Raw genomic sequence first — 17,464 nt, 5'->3', positions numbered from 1 at the left:
TTATGTGTTTGTGTTGCTACCTTTTGTTAGTCACTGGCTCTCTATCAGGGTGCCGTTACACCTGTCAAAGTGTACCAAATGTGCAAAGTTTGTTGTGCGTACCTGCTGGTGTATCTCTGGCTACAGCGGGTGTTGATACACTGGGGCAGTGTGTCGTGCAGGCTGGGATCAATCACATTCAGACTGACAGGCTCTTGATGCACCTCGCAGCTGGGATTCCTAAGAAAAATACACCAAAAAAGACACATTTTCTTGGTCAAAACACAAATACAACATCAACTAGACAATATAAACCCGAATGCTACCATTAAATATGATTAAACTGGGGGAAAAAAAGATCATAAAAAAATAAAAATCAAAGCACGAGCACACAAAGAAATGTCTTCACCACGTCAATCAGCTCTAAAGAGACACACGTCGATGCTGCCAGACAAATACAGAGGGAAAAAAAACTGACAGTGAAAAAATATAATTGCATGTCTTCCTGAAATAAAGGAGAAATTGGCATTTTAAACATTGACATGCTGTCAAAGACTGCTGATGGCTGATGAAAGGAGGTGAGTGTAATAAGGGAGAGAAATGTGAGAGGCGCTGTGGATGATGGATGGGATGCAGAGTGGCTTAAACAGTAAAGGAAAAAGACCTGGAACAGACACAGTGATGCAGCAGGAAAGCAAGAGATATAAAAGTGAGAAAACACCCACAAACATTTGCACGGGAAGCTTTCAAAATGTTTGAAGCGTCACGCACGCACGTCTGCAAAACACGTTGAGGGAAATATGACAGGGACTCTTAACTTAGAAATGAAGAAAGCAGGTGGCCTTTAAAACACCACATGCAAGCAGGAAGGCTGGAGAAATTAATTTTACAGTCAAGAACCCTTTCATCCCATTCCTTTAAATCAAAGATCAAAGCAGCGCCACTTTCATCTGGCCTTTTAAAGACCGTTTTGAAGCACTTCTGGCATAAAGGGAACTGAGGGCTATGTCTTACACCAAGCTGCATCACTATTTTACCAAGAAGAAGAAGAAAAGAGGCATCATCTGAAAGTTAAGCACCATTAAAAAAACTCTTCTGCCTGAAGAGTGACTGAACTTAATCCTGATAAGATGTGGGAGGATTTTCTCAACTACCTTGCAAATAAGTGTGGCATAGCTCCCTCCAGAATGACTAATGCGCTCTCTGGTGGGTATCTCACTGCTCTGCAGTCACTGGGTATCTCAGTATCCAAGCCAAGCATGTTTTCCTAATACTGTCGTATAAAGGCATCATATGGCTGTTTTCTATGACATTATTTGCAGATTCTGTAAGTGCTGAGGTCGGCTGTAATCTCTTTCTGCTGTCATTTGTAACTCATCTTCGGTGATTATAACTTGGGACAGTAATATTCCAAATGTATGGTGTACCTGCAGTAATGTAAACTCGCCGGCCGCTTCATTAGGTACATCCGTTCAACTGCACTATAACTACCTAATCGACCATTCACGTGGCAGCAATTCAGTGGATTTAGTCATGTAGACATGGTCACGATGAGCTGCTGATGTTCAAATTGAGCATCAGGAGGAGAAGAAAGGTGGTTTAAATGACTTTGAATGCAACATGGTTGTTGGTCCCGACATATATACTTGATCCATCCTCCACTCCCAATCTGAATATTGTTGCTGACCTTATCGCTTTATGACTACAGTCATGAAAGCTTGGAAAACTTCCTTCCAAGCTCCTTAGACTACGATGAACTGGATGACTGAGAACCTTCACAGAGATATTTATGACTACAGTGTACCAGTCGTCTAATGGCTACTTCTAACAAGACAGCACACCATGTCACAAAGCTCAAATCATGTTGAACACGACAGTGAGTTCATTATATTCAAATGGCCTCCCAGTCAGGAGATCTCAATCCAACCCCTTTTGGATGTGGCCGCACGAGAGATTCATGATTCTGCATCAACTGTGTGATAGCATCATGTCCAAATGGACCAAAATCTCTGGAAAATATTTCCAGAACCTTGTTGTGTCTGTGCCATGAAGAACAGTTCTGAAGGCAGAAGGGGTAAGTGTATGTGCTTTAGACAATGTACCCACCTGTTCTCAGCATTGGTGAGGTTGCCTGTACACTCATTGACCTCCAGAGGGCACTCACAGGGACACTCACACTCATTCTGCTCCATTCTGAACAGCAAACAGTTAAACAGCAGGTTAGTGAGAAACTTGTATTCACAGTTTGATTCAACCTTAATGTTTGCTTAATTTTTAAGCAAATTCTTTGACTGAAAAAGTCATTGTGTGACTCCTGAACCTGTGCAAGCTGCAGCATCACTGCTGCATCAAACTATCAAACTCTGGGTGTTGGATTTGTGCAAAATCAGATCCAGTCTTATTTTTCAACAGGAGCATTACCTTATGTTAACAAAGTATTAATGTGCCAGAGAGCATAACGGTAAAGAGAATTTAGTACTGACCTGTGGCAGTTGAGACACAGCCGGTCTACCGTGCTGCAGGCACAGAACGCCAAAGAGTCGCACGTCTCGTTCACAATGCCAGCAAAGGCGTTGGTGCCGGGAATTCTGGTGAGGCGGTATTTAGAGCAATGGCTACCGTGGACCAGGTTGGTGAGGTCCCCCTAAAGGAGACAAAGTTGGAGAGGTCACTCTAATCTCTACATCGCTACACAAAGCCATGGAAATTTAATATACTTTTTAATCCTCTTTAAAAAAGTTGAGAGAAACTTCAAAACTGCACACACTTAAACAGAAACTTTGAACTGACAAAAACAAAATTTTTTACATTACATTAAAAAAATGAAGGACTTCTGCTTTAAAGAGCTGCAGAAGTTTCTAATACCAGTCTCAAAGTGCTTTTTACTCACGTAAGGATGGGCAAGATGAAGACACAGAGAATGTTTCATTTCCAACCACACACAGAAACAACAGAATCACAAATAGCAAACTGAAGTTTGCAACAGCACATATGACCACAAGATGGCAGTGTTACAATACAAGATATTTCCATATTGCTATGTGAGGCCCCGAGGAGTGTGTCTGTTCTTGCTACAACAGTATGAATGCTATGAAAGTACACATTCATACCTCTAGTTTTGCTACATTTTTATGCGACTCACCACAATGCTGGTGTTGAATTTGTAGAAGCGCTGGACTGTGCGGTCACTGAAGCTGTTACAGAGGTTTTTCTTGACAAAGTTGGGGTGATTTAGGATGTCATTGGCCACCAGTGGTTCCTACCAAAAGAAAGAAAATAGACTTCATTAGAATTATGACAATATCATACTCCCAAAGGTTTCTATCCATTCCTATATCCATGTTAACTTGTGTTTGTGCATTTACCTTGTGTGTGATGTGCTGCTGCTCTGCTGGGGCATGACCTTTGGGGTCAATGAGAGTCGGGTGAGCAACCAGGTAACCTCTGTCCTCCATTATGAAGCACCTAAAATAAAAGTGAATAAAATTGGAAGTCAGGATCAACTTAATGAATTCATCAATTTAATCGGTACTTCGTCAGAACATTGTCATTACTGAAGTTTTCACTCAGAACATTTAATTGCTATTTCTATATTGTATTCCTAATCTATATAACACAGCTCTGTTCTTCTCCCCACTGTCCCTTGTGTGTTTTTCCAAATAATGCCCTCTTGGTTCCAGGGGGCTAATCCTGTTTTTTATGACCCCTAAACACCAACAGAGCGAGCATGACAGAAGGAGCAAGAGAAAGTGGAGAAAGACAGAAAGAAGAAGTGAGGATTGGTGGGGGAGGCGGGTGTGGAAGAAGATAGACGAAGAAAAGAACAGACATAAAAGCTGGGGAAAGTATGTAGAACAGAGGCAGGAGCAACACTACATCTCCAGCAGGAATGTTGTGATAATCAGCTTATGTCTTCCTCTGGCTTTCTTTATTCTTCACGCACAGCCAGCGAGTTTAATTCTTGCTCAGCCGAACAGAAATTTAGCTCCCTCGCACAGAAATTGACACTGAAAAAGAGGAAGGAAAAACTTGCATAGAGAAGAGAAAAGGAGGGAGCCGCACAATCCATCCTCTTTTTACCTGATCTTATTGCCTTTGTCCTGGTTGCAGATGGGCACCAGGTCCAGGAGGACCTTGTAGAAGTAGCGAAGGGTGAAGTCTATACCCATCACTGCAACAGCGTAGCCAGGTGCCATTTGAGAGCTACGAATAGACAAAAATACACAGAGAAAAAAGGCATTAGTGGGGTTTTAAATTGTGTGGAAAGGGGAAAAAAAGTCAGTCTTCAGGATACTTGGCACTGTACGGTTATCCCTGCAAGGATCCCTACTTTTCTATAGACCTTTTAAACACACAAAACAAGAAATAAACATAACACACTGCTTGATCTCCTGAAATCAGTGTTTACTGTAGACTGTATATTATGCTTACTGAGCCGAGAGGACAACAGCACTAATCCAGCCTTATCTCGCACACACTGACGAGGAATGTTTGTGTATGCTAAACACTTGCACGGACTGTGGTAAACAGTTCTTGTACTGCTGCAAGCGGCACTGTGGCTATCGCGGTGATTTGCATTTGAAGCTCACTGAACTTGAAACAAATACTTTTGAGTTCAACCACCGCTGCAGCCCTTTGAAGTCTCTAAGCCCAGGCCTGATTGTACAAAATATTCTGCAGTCAGTTCTGTGATAACTGGCCAAAGGAAATGGTAGAACACTTGATATATTATTTGGTTTTTCCTTTTTTGTACCACCAGAAGTTGGTAGCACTATGCGGACTTGGCTGAGGGCACTCTGAAAGAAAAGACACTTGAAGACAATTGTGACTAAGCCCAGACCATTTGGTTACAGGATATCATCTCGCTTGGAAAACAACCCTATAGCACATAATGGTCAATGGGCTCCTTAAGTTTCCCTCAGATTACTTCCTGCCTTCAGAGATAGTGCAGTCTGGCTAAGCTGCCTTCTGGGCCGAGAGCCTAGCTGCCCACAATGATTGTTGTGACTCATACAGCAGTGAGTCTGCTCTCCAATATCTAATAAGAAGAGCTGGCAATTTTTGACTTGACTTTTGCTCTGGTGCAGTAAAATATAACACATTCTGTGTTTAACTCCCCCCCCCAAAAAAACCCCCAAACATAACCAGTGCTCCCACCTGGAGGCATGGATGGTGTGGCTAATTGTGACAACGTATCCGGCCCCGCCCACATCCAGGTACGGCCCCGTGAAGGTGATGAGGCCAGGGTTAGCCACAGCATGCTGGTACCTACGAAAAGCAGCAGACAGTCATTGGGATACAACATGAAGTAATTCTTTTGCAGTTCCCAACCATAACCCAACTCAACTGTGGCTATAGAAGGAAATGCTACAGGAAACACTGTTCTTATGGGTTCTAAGGGGAATAGTCATCAACACAATATCTGCTGCATTGATTGTGAGATTCAAATAGCTTCAGAATCCCTAAACTTACATCATCTGGGAGCTGGAAGAGACATTTGCAGTCTCTTTGGTCTCTCAGTCAGATGCAAGCAAGTACATTTTGTTTTAGGCCTGTTTTTCACTAATGGAGAACTAGCAAACCAACTAACATCACTGTTAACAGGAAATGCCCCTTTCTAATAGCAAAACCTAATCTTTCAATTGAACCTATTCAATTGAATAAAAAACTAAAAAGGTTAAGACACGAAAAGACAATACTCAAGACTAAAGAGAAAATCAAAACAAAGAACAAGGACATCAACATGGGGAATGTCCTTCTTTTATGTACAGTCTATGGTTTGATACACAAATGGCCTGATTTGGGGAAAAGGAAACACTTGACCTTTTTTATAGATCTTACTTTAATGTTTCAATAATGAAAAAAACCCCTAAAATTCTACATTTTGTAAACGTGTTAGCTGGACTAGGCTTATTAATATTGGAAAACATTATCTGACACACACACACACACACACACACAAACTTCTATCTCATACTTCCTTTCTGCTCCCCAAAAACACATGCACACACATGCCTTCAGCTCTTTTCTCCTCCTCTTCACACCCTCCAAAGTAAGCCTCACCATTGTCTGCGGGTTGGGTCGAAGGCTTTGTCCATCAGCGATCCTGGGTAAATCCGGAGCACCCCACTGGGCGTTGCTATGTAACGGCGCACAATGTAGCAGTTGAGGCTACTCATTTCCATTAGTGTCATCCACTCATCCGTAACGTGACTAGTTGCCATAACCTCGTTCCTGACAGAGGACTATAGAGGGGGAAGTATAAAGGAAGAGAGAGATGGACAGTGAGGGGCAGGCAAGGAGAGAAGGAAAAAGTGCTGGACTGGTGAAAATTTCATTTGGGTTTGTCTTGAATGCAAAGTGAATAAAAACTCTTGGCAATTTCAGTCAGCCCATAAGGACAACAGAAAACTGAACTACTGCTAATTTTAAAGGCACTCTTCTTTGATGTGCCTAAACCTAAAAATATTCATCCCATCTCTGCTCAGGAGTGTTAGAATAGTGGTCACAAGGCCGGAACAAAGCTTAGAAAACCACCATTTGGTGATTAATGCAACTTGATTAGGCCTGAAGCCCTGAAAAATCACATCCCACTTTCAGACAAGCTTCTAAGTTTGAAAGGGGTGATGAGGTCACTGGAGGGGGTCTTTAAGACTAGCCTGGGAATCAGCCTTGGGACGGGGGCCTGAGAGTTCAAACTCAAACTCCCCCCAGGACAGGAATGCACACAGAATGCCAAAATCCATGTGGGAGTTTTGTCCCTTTTTTAAAGATGCAGCACATCAATTTACATTTTTTAGTTATAGTCCCAGTGTAAGAAGCCTGACAATATGTTTAGGAGTGCGTGTACTGGCAGGCACGGCTCTTTGTGAATGCGTGTCACTCGACTGCAAGGCTAGCTGTTTGTAACGGTAAATGACTGACTGAGAACCTTCACACAGCGGTAAATGACATTCAGTCCGTCCTTCAGTATGAACTGCGTGCGTGTTCTCAGGCTTTTTGTCCTCAGGTACCTTGAGGCCTGGGTTGGCTATGAGCCGGGTGTTATCACTCAGGTAGGCAGTGTAGTGCTCCACCATACGCTTTGTTTCTGGCTGACTGAGGTGCTCATAGGGTGAAGAAAAACTACCAGCTGCCAACATCACAGTTGGGGACTCTGAGAAGGAAACAGAAAGAGGGACAATCAGAGATGCTAATCAGTGTTTTTACTTGAATTATCACCTTAGTCCAGCTCTGTGCTCTTCTTACCAACGGTGGCAAGCTGTTTAAAGTGCAGGCAGGAGCTGGGCTGACCCAACAGGTCCAAGCGATGATAGAGCAGCTTGGAGCTGGGAGCTGTGTTCAGGTTTTTCAGCTGCTTCACTGGAATCTCGGGCTGAATGTACACAATGCACAGGATGAACGACGTGTCCTGAACCTAGAGAACAAGCCAAGGAGAGAAGGGAGCTTAATTTTAAATTTAAAAAAAGATTAAGGCTGACAGTATTCCAAATAATTCTTTTAAAATCATATTTTCAAACTTCCCTAAGCTTTCTCTGGCTTTCAGGCCTAAGCTTCTTCATCCTGCTCAAGAATTAAATTGTCATTGTTCCCAAATATGAAGTTTAAAGCAATGCAGTTTTAATAAGTACTAAATAAATAGGAGTAAATAGGAAATGTGTCTGCTACTACTGTCAGCCCTTAATTAAAATTAATACTAACTGGAAGTGCTTATTTTTATTAAACTGTGCAACAAGTGCTCGCTAATGTGTTGGTAATAGTGGCCAAAAAAATGAAGGATGTCGTCTACATCAGGCATTAGAGCGACATTAGGCAATGCCTGATTGCACTTAAGATGATCCATTCACTGTTATTTTCACGGGGCTAAAAGGAAAATCCTGAATATTTGATGCTTCAAGCTCCAAACAATGCCACAGACTGCAGAGAGAAGGATGTACTCACTGCACTTTTTCGAATTGGACATAATGTCCGACGCTTGTCGTTTGCGGCCTCTGACCAAAGGGAATATGGTGTCACATCTTTAATAGACTGAAGTTTAGCAGTGGTTGAGATTCTGACAGCACCCATATATACCAGCTCTCTTTTCTATGTTTCCCATCAGCCGCCACCACCAGAGATTTATGGGCAGCACACAAACAAATGCGCCCGCTTTAGCAACCGGCTCTAAAGGAATCCCACACAAGGCTAAGCCTGCTCTCATGACTCCCCCCCTCCCCCTCCCCCTCCCCTCCAAATAAATGATGCAGCACACTCAAATGTACAGTAGACAGTTTTCAGAACCACCCAGGAGATTTATGATTCAAATTAGAGCAAACATGAATAATGATACAATCCAAAAAGGGGCCCTCGTGGACATATTATTTGCACAGCAAAAAACAGATTGTTTGGAGGGAAGAGGGAAAAATAAATATATTAAAAAAAATATTTTCTGTTTTCCTTTTTTCTGCCTCTGGAAAGCTCATTTAGAAAAAATGGAGACTGCTGCCAAACTCATGGCAAAGGTGACGTGTTGGAGCTCTAATGCCTGAAGAAAAATAAATAAATTAAAAATGTCAAAAGCTTTTTAAAAAGCCTAAAGTGAAAAGACTAAAATTAAGTGTGATATTTCTGCTCCTGCCAAAAAAAATAATAATAAAAAAATCTAAATGTCAAAAAGCAAAAAGACTCGCGTGAGGCATGATATTATTGCCGTCCAATTCCCCATCTGTTCCTTTAACATGACACTTAAGGGCCCTGTGGGAAAAGTGGATCCGAGGGGACAGTTTCTGAGTATGAGAGCTCTTGGTTTCATTCAGACCAGCTCGTTTAAGGTGGGGCTGGTGGAGGTTTGGTGAAGACATAAAGGCTGGGAGCATAATTTCTAAGCTGCTTTAAGACAATGAGAATGATAAAGAGCTTTGGACCGCGACGGGAGAGACAGGGAGAAAGTAAATGAAATCTTCAGTGCACCAACCATAATAATGGCTCATTGGCCCAGAGCACTGACTGACTGTGTAAGCTTCCCTTTTGGGAGGCACAGTCATTTTGCCTACACTCACTCTGTCCTACTGCCATTGCTCTGAAAGTACTATCCTCTTGTTCGATGTTGCATTTACATATTTCTTTTCCCTCTGGCAAGGTTTGAATATATACAGGGAGTAAAATGAAAGGGTCTGAAAAATAACAAGACTTCCTCTATATTTGGATGAAATAGCATTTAAACATAAACACGTCTTTTTTTGGTGTGTGGTTGCAGATGTAAAAGAGTCAGCTGAAGTTTATTGTGGAAACTAAATGTCACCAGTGACCAGGGAGCATTTGTTTAGTGTCTTTTTACCTTATCCTTTGGGGCACCTACCAGTTTCCAGGCATAGCTGACATTGTACGCATCCTTGCTGTTGTCCCTGAGACGGTTGGTGTGCCAGGACAGAGAGGAGTTAAGGGGCACTTCAATGATCTGACTGCCCAAAGGGAGACTGCAAAAACAAAACAAAAAGCCACATAGTATACTGTGTCTATCCACCCATGGCTTTGTTTTGTTTTTAAATTCATGCAATTGTCCTTTCTCACCTGAGGATATTCTGCCGGACAGCAGGGAACCCTGGGATGTTCTCATAGTGGATAATATCTGTGTGCAGGGGAGGCTCTGTCATCAGGTAGGGCCGTGTCAGAGAGGGGTGCATGAGGGTGTAGCCTGAGAAATTAAACAAGCGGTTTGCAGTTACATTACACAAAAGCACAGACCAACACAGTAAAGCAGGATCTAAATATATAATTAGAATTAAATACTGCAGAGTTATTAATGATACTGTTATTACTCAGCATTAAGTCAAACATTTTGCCAAATTAATGTGCAAATCATAGCCTAGATTTTCTTTCCATTTCACAAAACAATAGATCGGTGTCTTCAATTTGAGAGGAAAAAGATGCTTAGACTTTACAGCAGGGATCAAACCAAGGGTTCGTTCTAAGGATGCAGGCCTTCCTGTAGGTAGCCATGTTAATTTCGTTGACTAATAATTTTTGTCACAGATGTCGTCAACAACCAATTTTCTCCTGATGAAAACAAGACGACAGCTAAATAAAAACTCATGCACGAGCACAAAAACCATGATGGAATGGACTGACACGGTCGTCAAGGAATAAAATCAAGATGAAAATGATCCAATCAGAAGTAATTAAGCTGTGTAAAGAGGTAGGACAAGTTTGGATGTGATCCAATCAGAAGTCATCTCTTTCTGCACCAAGGTCAGACGCACATTTTAATCTGATGCCGACAAACGGACTGGGTGAAGGGGACGCTCCCATGCTCCCAGTTTCTCATGAAAACGTGACAAAATGTGAACACTTGAGAGAAAGAGAAGAGTCCACATAAGGACATGTTTCGCATTTGATGTCAAGGAAAATAAGATGCTTTGCAAACCGTGTGGTGCAACTTTCACAGGAAAAAACACGTCAAAACTCAACTAGAATTAAAAGAATTTTGATGTCTAAATTATGACTAAACTAAATGACATTTTAGTCAAAAGTTTGCTGTCAACATTAACACTGGTATTTAGCTGTCAATGCATGAGGGAAACACGATTTATAAAGTGCTATTAAACGCCAGGAAGACTGAAGTCCTCACCTGTGCCCCTGATATTTATAAACCAATAAGAATGCTACAGTTTGGGATTCCAGGTGAATCTGAAAACTTGTTTCCATATATATATACACTCTGAATAAATAAACTATGATATCAAGTAAACTATATTAAGGCCACCTCCTCCGAGGCTTAATAATAGAGGAACAATCTAAGACTTTAAAGTTAGGAAAGGATCATTTCTGCTGGTTAGCAGAAGAAGTCTTTAGTTACTTGACACACTTTAAAACTTGGAGCACAGCCTTTACCAACATCTTAAATTTCCCTTGTGCAAAATTACAGCATCTAGCCTTGAAAATTGCCCCAGTGGCAAACAGTACTTTGTGGTACAGTGATAAACGGCTCTTAAGAAGCAGTAATCATTCTGGGAGAGACAATAAGCTGTTTTGTATGTGCTGGTGCGAAAAGTGTAAAAAAATAAATCTTGGAGTTTTGTGTTTGTGAGTATTGTGTATTTACTGAAAGAGAGAGTGCAGTGCGTAATTTTAAGATTTACAATTATGCACTGCTACAACTACAGTGCATACAGTATATATGCACTTCTATTAAATCCATTTTAGAAGCAGACTTATATACTTGTAAACACATACTGCTAAACGTTCCCATATGTGAGAATATTTTAAATGTACTAATCTGTTTTCAGCTCTGTACTCCTGGAGCTTTTTGTCAGCTGCATGTTTACTTTAAACGTATTTACCTAAACTCTAATTGGCAGCAGACGATTTGAATGCCAGCTAATAACTTTAATGGGACTTATTTGTCAGCCTTTACAGAGTTGGAGCACTAATAACCACGGCACAGTAATAACTTGTAATTTGACGGCATATTTATTAAGATAACAGACATTTTAGACAAGGGGGGCAAAAAAAGAGATTCACTGAAAAGCACTGAATTCACAGAACTGCCAAAAAGCTCATTATTGCTAGCTAATTAATAGTAGGAAATATGCTGAACATGTTCATATGCTTTACTAAATTCAGTTAAATTCAGTTTTGTACTTGGGCATATTCATTTTATTTATTTATTGCCACCAACATATTTAAAACATTTTAAAAACAAGTTTTTCTAAAAGCTAATTTTTATTCTGCATGTTTTCAGCTTGTCAGGAAGACAAACTCTTCAGCAAATATTCCTCAGTGTAAGTAAAAGGTATCACTTCTAATGCCATTTTGCCATCTAGCAAAACGGTGACTGTTAAATGTCATTTCTGTCCAGGCCCACAGAGCACAACCTAGCCGTTTCACAGCACCAGTAATTGAGTCAGAACCCCCTCAGCCGAGGCCAAGACAAACCAAGACCGGACATGAGCGCTATTTGTAATGTGGCGTGGCAATCCACTGAGGCATGGTTCAACAAAGTGAAATGCCAAAGAAATGCCTGTGCTACCTACAAGATGCCAGTTAGCCTAATAAAGCGTAATGCCTGTGGAGGAAACTGAGACACAAAATGAAGTGTAATTCCATTTAGAAGCAAATAAACAACAAAGTGTACTTAAGTGTGTTTCTTTAAAAAACTGACTAATTTTCTGATTGATATTTGCTGTGCAGGCGAGGCCAAGCAAAAGTGGCAATGTGACACTTGGATTTGCCCCGCTGCGTTTAGCACTGCCTGGGAAAACTGTTATTACTGCACATGAAGAGAAAACGAGTCGAGAAGAGATTTGAGGCGGACCACAACAAAAAGGTCTGTCTGTAGGTAATCCTGCCGATTCTTCTGCGATCATGAAAAGACACACGTGTGTGTCTGTGTGTGCGTGTGTGTGTGCGTGAGTGAAAGAGTGACAGAAAAAGACTAGTTTCTGATGAAAAGGTTTGCACTAAGCTGATTACCACCTCTGTGTGACTCACCTTTGTTGTCAATAAGGAAGGTGTATGACGCGAGCGAGTCTTGATAGTATGTAACATCCTCCAAGATGTACGCCAAGTTCACATCCACCCCAACCACTCCCAGGAGCTGGTTACCAAAATAACACGGCCGGCTCACAGTCATAATAAACCCTGTGGAAAGTACAGGCAACTATGTAAGGTTCACTTCAGGTTTAAGCTTGCCACACTAAGCGCTTTTATGAATGGGTGTAAATAGGTGAATGAGGTGTGTTGTATAAAGTACTTATAAAGTCCTCCAGGAGAGTAGAAAAGCTCTGTATAAGAACCAGTCCACTTATCATTTATATAGTGTCAAATCACAGTGTTCCTTTTTTGCCTTATTTACTTGGCGAACACCAACATGAGGGTTGACAAAGCAATGGCTGCCAATCTTGGTTCAGCATCAGTTCAGTATGAAGTTTGCTTTGGTGCAGTTCGGGCCACACTACTCACCATCTCCCATCGGGTCGGCGTAGGGTAGGCTGAAGCGAGCCAGGTCAATCATACGATTGGGCAGATTGATGTAAAAACGCCCCACTGTCGTCTCCAGGTTGCTCAGTTGGTTCAGTACCATCATGCTGCCCTTCACCACTGGCATTACTGAAGCTCCTGCTGACCCAGGCGAGCGGTCTCGGTCAGATGTTCGGTCGACGCCATACTTCAATGAGTTCTGCTCGGCGAGGTCCCTCAGGAAGGCCAGCTCCTTCAGGCCCGTAACTCCCTCTGCAAGAGGAGGGATCGGTGTAGAATGTGAGCGTAAAAAAAGGAGAGTAGACTCAATGACGGAATTTGTTTGATTTAATCAAGCAGGGATATTAGGAACAAATCCATAGCAGATGGCTTGGCTACAGGACTGTTGGACGGGGTAATTGTGCAAATCAAAAGAGCAGGGAGTGGTTGAAAGGCAGCTAAAAAGAGTAAACAGCTCTTCACTAAAGAGCGCATGACTCAAATTCCTATTATAAAAAGGCAACCCACTCTTTTCCATGTCCCTACTAGCAACAAGACACAATTCCTTGAAGGAGTAGGAGAAGAAGTCACATCCTTTCCACCAAACGGTCAGTTAATTCAAAACAATTTTTGTAATGAGAAGTTGAATTTTTAGCACAATGAATCGTCTGGTCATTAGCAATGAGCTTGTGTCAAACTGGATCATAACTAACACTGCTATCAAAATTTCAAACTGATTTGCCATCACCAGCGAGCCCTAACTTGTGATCCTGCATCGTGATCTCTATAAGCTTTTTCCCGTACAGTCCCATGCATCTGCCAAGCCCAGCTGTCATCTGTCAAGCTCAGAGATCGTGACATGAACGAATCCCTCATCGCTTTAAAGAAAATATACAATTGAGACCTTAATGCACACTTCAGACCATCTTTCCAAGCCTCATAAGGTCATTTAGAGGAGGACGGATAACTGTGGCTGGCTCTGACAGCTGTGACATGGAACATTTGGCATCTGACAACCTATTGGGAAGGATAGAGCAGAGTATCCAATCGCTGAATGGATTACAGCAGAATTCCTTTTTAATGCCAGGGCTCTGCTCCTGTGATCATTACACTGGGCCTGACAAGGGAGCCAATGCGGCCATGGGTGGCAGTTTCAACCAGAGTGGATTTTTTTTTTTTGGCAGGTATCTGTTCACTTTAACCTGTGAGGGAAAAAATGTTTGCAATGCATCATTCTTTTCACCTCTTTTGTCTTTTGTTTGGTGTGACTGCTATGACCTGACATTAACAAGCTTTTTCATTTAATCTGACACAGACCTGCACGAAAAAAATGAGATGTGCACTATATACCATCTTGCAAAATCAATTCTTCTTTATGTTTCTAGTGGAAAATACTACCAAGAGTACCTTTAAACAGCCTGATATTAGAAGAAATTGAGTTTACTGCAAGATAATTCTGTGAAATCAACACTAATGTGCAACAGTAATGTCCCCCTCAGTTCCCATTTCTTTATAGCTTGGTTTCTTCTAATAATGCTTTGAAAGTTATCTTGACCAATAGTTCCAGTAGGTTTCCAGGCCAGGTTCCCATGTCTTTTAATGAATCTTTTTTTTTTTTTTTTAATGCCAAAGATTCTGAGAATAAAGTCAGAATTCTGACTTTTTTTCTCAGAATTCTGACTTTTTTCTCAGAATTCTGACTTTTTTTCTCAGAATTCAGGAAAAGAAGAAGAAGAAAAAAAAAGAGAAAAAGATGTGCCCACTTTTTTTTCCCCCCAGTGGCCCTAATCCTCTTCCGTAGATACCACATTTTGACAGCCATAAAATAATACTTTTGAGCCAGCAAAGTGACTACCGACTACTACTCAAGAACTGTCATATCATATGGAAAGAATCTGAATGGGAATGGCTTCATTTTTTTAGCATGACAATGATCCCAAACAACAATAAAAGCATACTGGGATAGAAAAAAGAAAAAGAATGGAACCAGTAATAGTAATATCAGTAATCAGTCATGGGTTGGCCTCCCCAGAGTCCAAAGAGCAATAAATGTCCTTCAAAAAGCCTGGAGAACTACTCCTGAAGAGTACTTCTCAGGAATACAACGATAATAAATGATTTGCCTCATATGATGTATTTCCATGTATGTTTGCATGTTCCAATGAATTGGTTTTCACAGCAAAACAAACAAATGAGGGGTGTGTCAGACTTGCATGGTACTGTATTATGAACTCACTGGTGGGTCTAAAATCAGGTAATGACTAAGGTTTACTTTTTTTTCTGGTCAGAAAATATGGCGAGCGGTTTATTTTTAAATAGTGCAACTGTTAGATAGCATCAACATGTCCAGTGGAAATTTGAAACCATATTCTAGCTGACAAGACAGTGTTTTGGTCAGAGTATCAGACATTGTTTTGGTAACAGAGGTGGACAACAGAGACAAACACAGGAGACTGCTGATCTCCTTGAACAATCAGCACTTCACATTTGGCAGGGGATGCAGGGAATCAGACTCCCACAGCAGGCCTTTCAGCTGTGTGCAGCAGCATCAGCAACAATACAAATGTTTTTTCTGAATATGCAATGCTAATAAACTCAGAGGAGGATAGATTTCTGCATCCTTTTCATCATCTCCCTTTAAAGAGCCAAGGTCCTCTGTCAGTCACACAGAGAGTGAGCAGCACGCTCTTTGAAGTCTCACTCTCTCTGCTCTTAGATGTACCTCATTTCCATTTCTCGATGCAAAAATAATTTGTATTAATGGTGGACTAAAGCAAGCGCAGCAGACACGGGTGTATGTGTGTGTTGCAGAGGGAGACGGGAATTAGGAGGCAGATGGAAGGACAAGGACAAATTTAGAGGAAAAGGAAGCGTACTCACTGCACACACAGGCACAAACACAGAAAACAAAAAGCCTTTGAGGTTTTAAAAGCACCTCTCTAACCTTCAGTCCCAGCAGAGCCAAAAGGAATGAAGCACCAGATCAAGAAGTGTGGAGAAAAAAAAATACACATGTCCACAGGTACGGTAAATGGAAAAACTGGATTTCATTAACTGTGTCGAATAGTTCCTGACTAAATTAAATGTAACATTCAGGTGAAAAATAATAACGTTTTCACCCACCATTCATGAGAGCGTACGTGAGGATCATGACCGAGTTGTTGAGGTGCCGGTTCTCCTGTCGGACCACACTGAGCGTGGCTCTCTTCACCGGCTCCGATGATTCTCGAGACGTGACGCCAGACGACAGGTAAATGATCACCATGTCTGTGGCTGACACACAAATGCACGTTTGCTACTATCAAACTCAGTGATGAAACCATGCCAAATCTACAATAGTGTCTTCTTATCTGAGACTTACTGCTCTGTTTGTTGTGACTGGTGGTGTTTCGAAGCAGCTGGAAGGCCTTCTCGAAGCCAGCTGCATGCTGCGTGGCTCCATCAGACGCCTTGACGTTCGACACAAAGGTGCTCATCTTCCTTTTCGTCTCGCTGGTGGCTGGAGACAGCAGACTTTTGTAACACTGGTCTAGAGAGCAGGAGCGAACGGTCTCTGCCACCGAAAGTACGGAGATCTGGGAAGGAGCAAAAAGACCATCAAACCAAGAATGATAAGAGATGTAAATACAGATAATGAAGAAAAGTAAGTGTCCCCTTTCACAAACCTTGTCATGCTCATCTATGGCATTCAGGATAACAAGCGCTGAGTCCTTGGCAATCTGAAGCTGGGTGTCAGTTATGGAGGCTCCGTGGTCGATCATAACCACAATGTGTTTAGATTGTGGACGCACTGCAGAAACGTACACAGGCCTGCACGAGTACACACACAGATACACAAACGAGATATGGACAGATATCAGTGTTAAATTCTAAACATACTCTGTTGCATAGCAGTTTCATAGTTTTAGAGGAAGTCTGGCACCTTCTTTACTCCATGCTGTCATTACAGAGTTGGTAACACTTTATAATACAGTCTGCAACTGTGGCATAACTGTAATTAAATGGAATTTCAATGTATTTTATTCAAAATTACAATTTAATTATATTCACCTACAAAAACACAGAAATAATAATACTGTAAGTAAATTTATGCAGTGCACAATTAATTGTAAGTAATGTGTAAGGAATTTTACATAGTGCATAGCCTGTGGGTGATTACAGGAAAAGATATGTAGTACTTAAAATTACTTGCAGTAACTTAAAGGTGTTAAAACACCTGATTAATTCACACCATAATACAGGCTGCAAGCCAAAATGCACATTGCACAACACGCAAAATGGGATAATATTTATTTTCCTTCAAAATTAGGAAGAAATTGCACAGTAATGTATCATTTCTGTGTCCTTTCCTGTAAAATACCTAAACTTAGGCAACATTTTAAATTACTCATGTACTACATGAAATTACTTACACATTACATACAAATTATGGAAACTAATTACTAATTACCCTCTTATTCTAGTGTACATATTTTTAAGGATTTGTAAGTAAATATAATTAAATTGCAATTTAAAATAAAATGCATCAAAAGTCTATTTAATTATAGGT

General features: G+C 41.2%; 1 protein-coding gene across 1 annotated transcript in view; it reads right to left on the bottom strand.

The window, feature by feature from the left end:
• Positions 1-17,464, bottom strand: part of cachd1 (cache domain containing 1) — a 101,621-nt gene that overhangs the window by 12,869 nt on the left and 71,288 nt on the right. Inside the window, exons 6-22 of the mRNA XM_039601369.1 lie at positions 16,581-16,725; positions 16,277-16,490; positions 16,039-16,188; positions 12,919-13,188; positions 12,448-12,597; positions 9,529-9,652; positions 9,317-9,434; positions 7,228-7,396; positions 6,993-7,135; positions 6,043-6,224; positions 5,137-5,247; positions 4,060-4,182; positions 3,345-3,444; positions 3,122-3,238; positions 2,463-2,623; positions 2,086-2,172; positions 103-219 (exon numbers count right to left, since the gene is read on the bottom strand). Coding sequence (XP_039457303.1) covers positions 103-219; positions 2,086-2,172; positions 2,463-2,623; positions 3,122-3,238; positions 3,345-3,444; positions 4,060-4,182; positions 5,137-5,247; positions 6,043-6,224; positions 6,993-7,135; positions 7,228-7,396; positions 9,317-9,434; positions 9,529-9,652; positions 12,448-12,597; positions 12,919-13,188; positions 16,039-16,188; positions 16,277-16,490; positions 16,581-16,725 — 2,481 coding nt within the window. The remainder of the gene's footprint in view (positions 1-102; positions 220-2,085; positions 2,173-2,462; positions 2,624-3,121; positions 3,239-3,344; positions 3,445-4,059; positions 4,183-5,136; positions 5,248-6,042; positions 6,225-6,992; positions 7,136-7,227; positions 7,397-9,316; positions 9,435-9,528; positions 9,653-12,447; positions 12,598-12,918; positions 13,189-16,038; positions 16,189-16,276; positions 16,491-16,580; positions 16,726-17,464) is intronic.

Source organism: Oreochromis aureus, linkage group 17 (genome assembly GCF_013358895.1).
Source record: "Oreochromis aureus strain Israel breed Guangdong linkage group 17, ZZ_aureus, whole genome shotgun sequence".
Lineage (NCBI taxonomy): Eukaryota > Metazoa > Chordata > Actinopteri > Cichliformes > Cichlidae > Oreochromis > Oreochromis aureus.
Note: the sequence above shows the minus strand (reverse complement) of the source record. Positions and strands in the feature narration are given on the sequence as shown.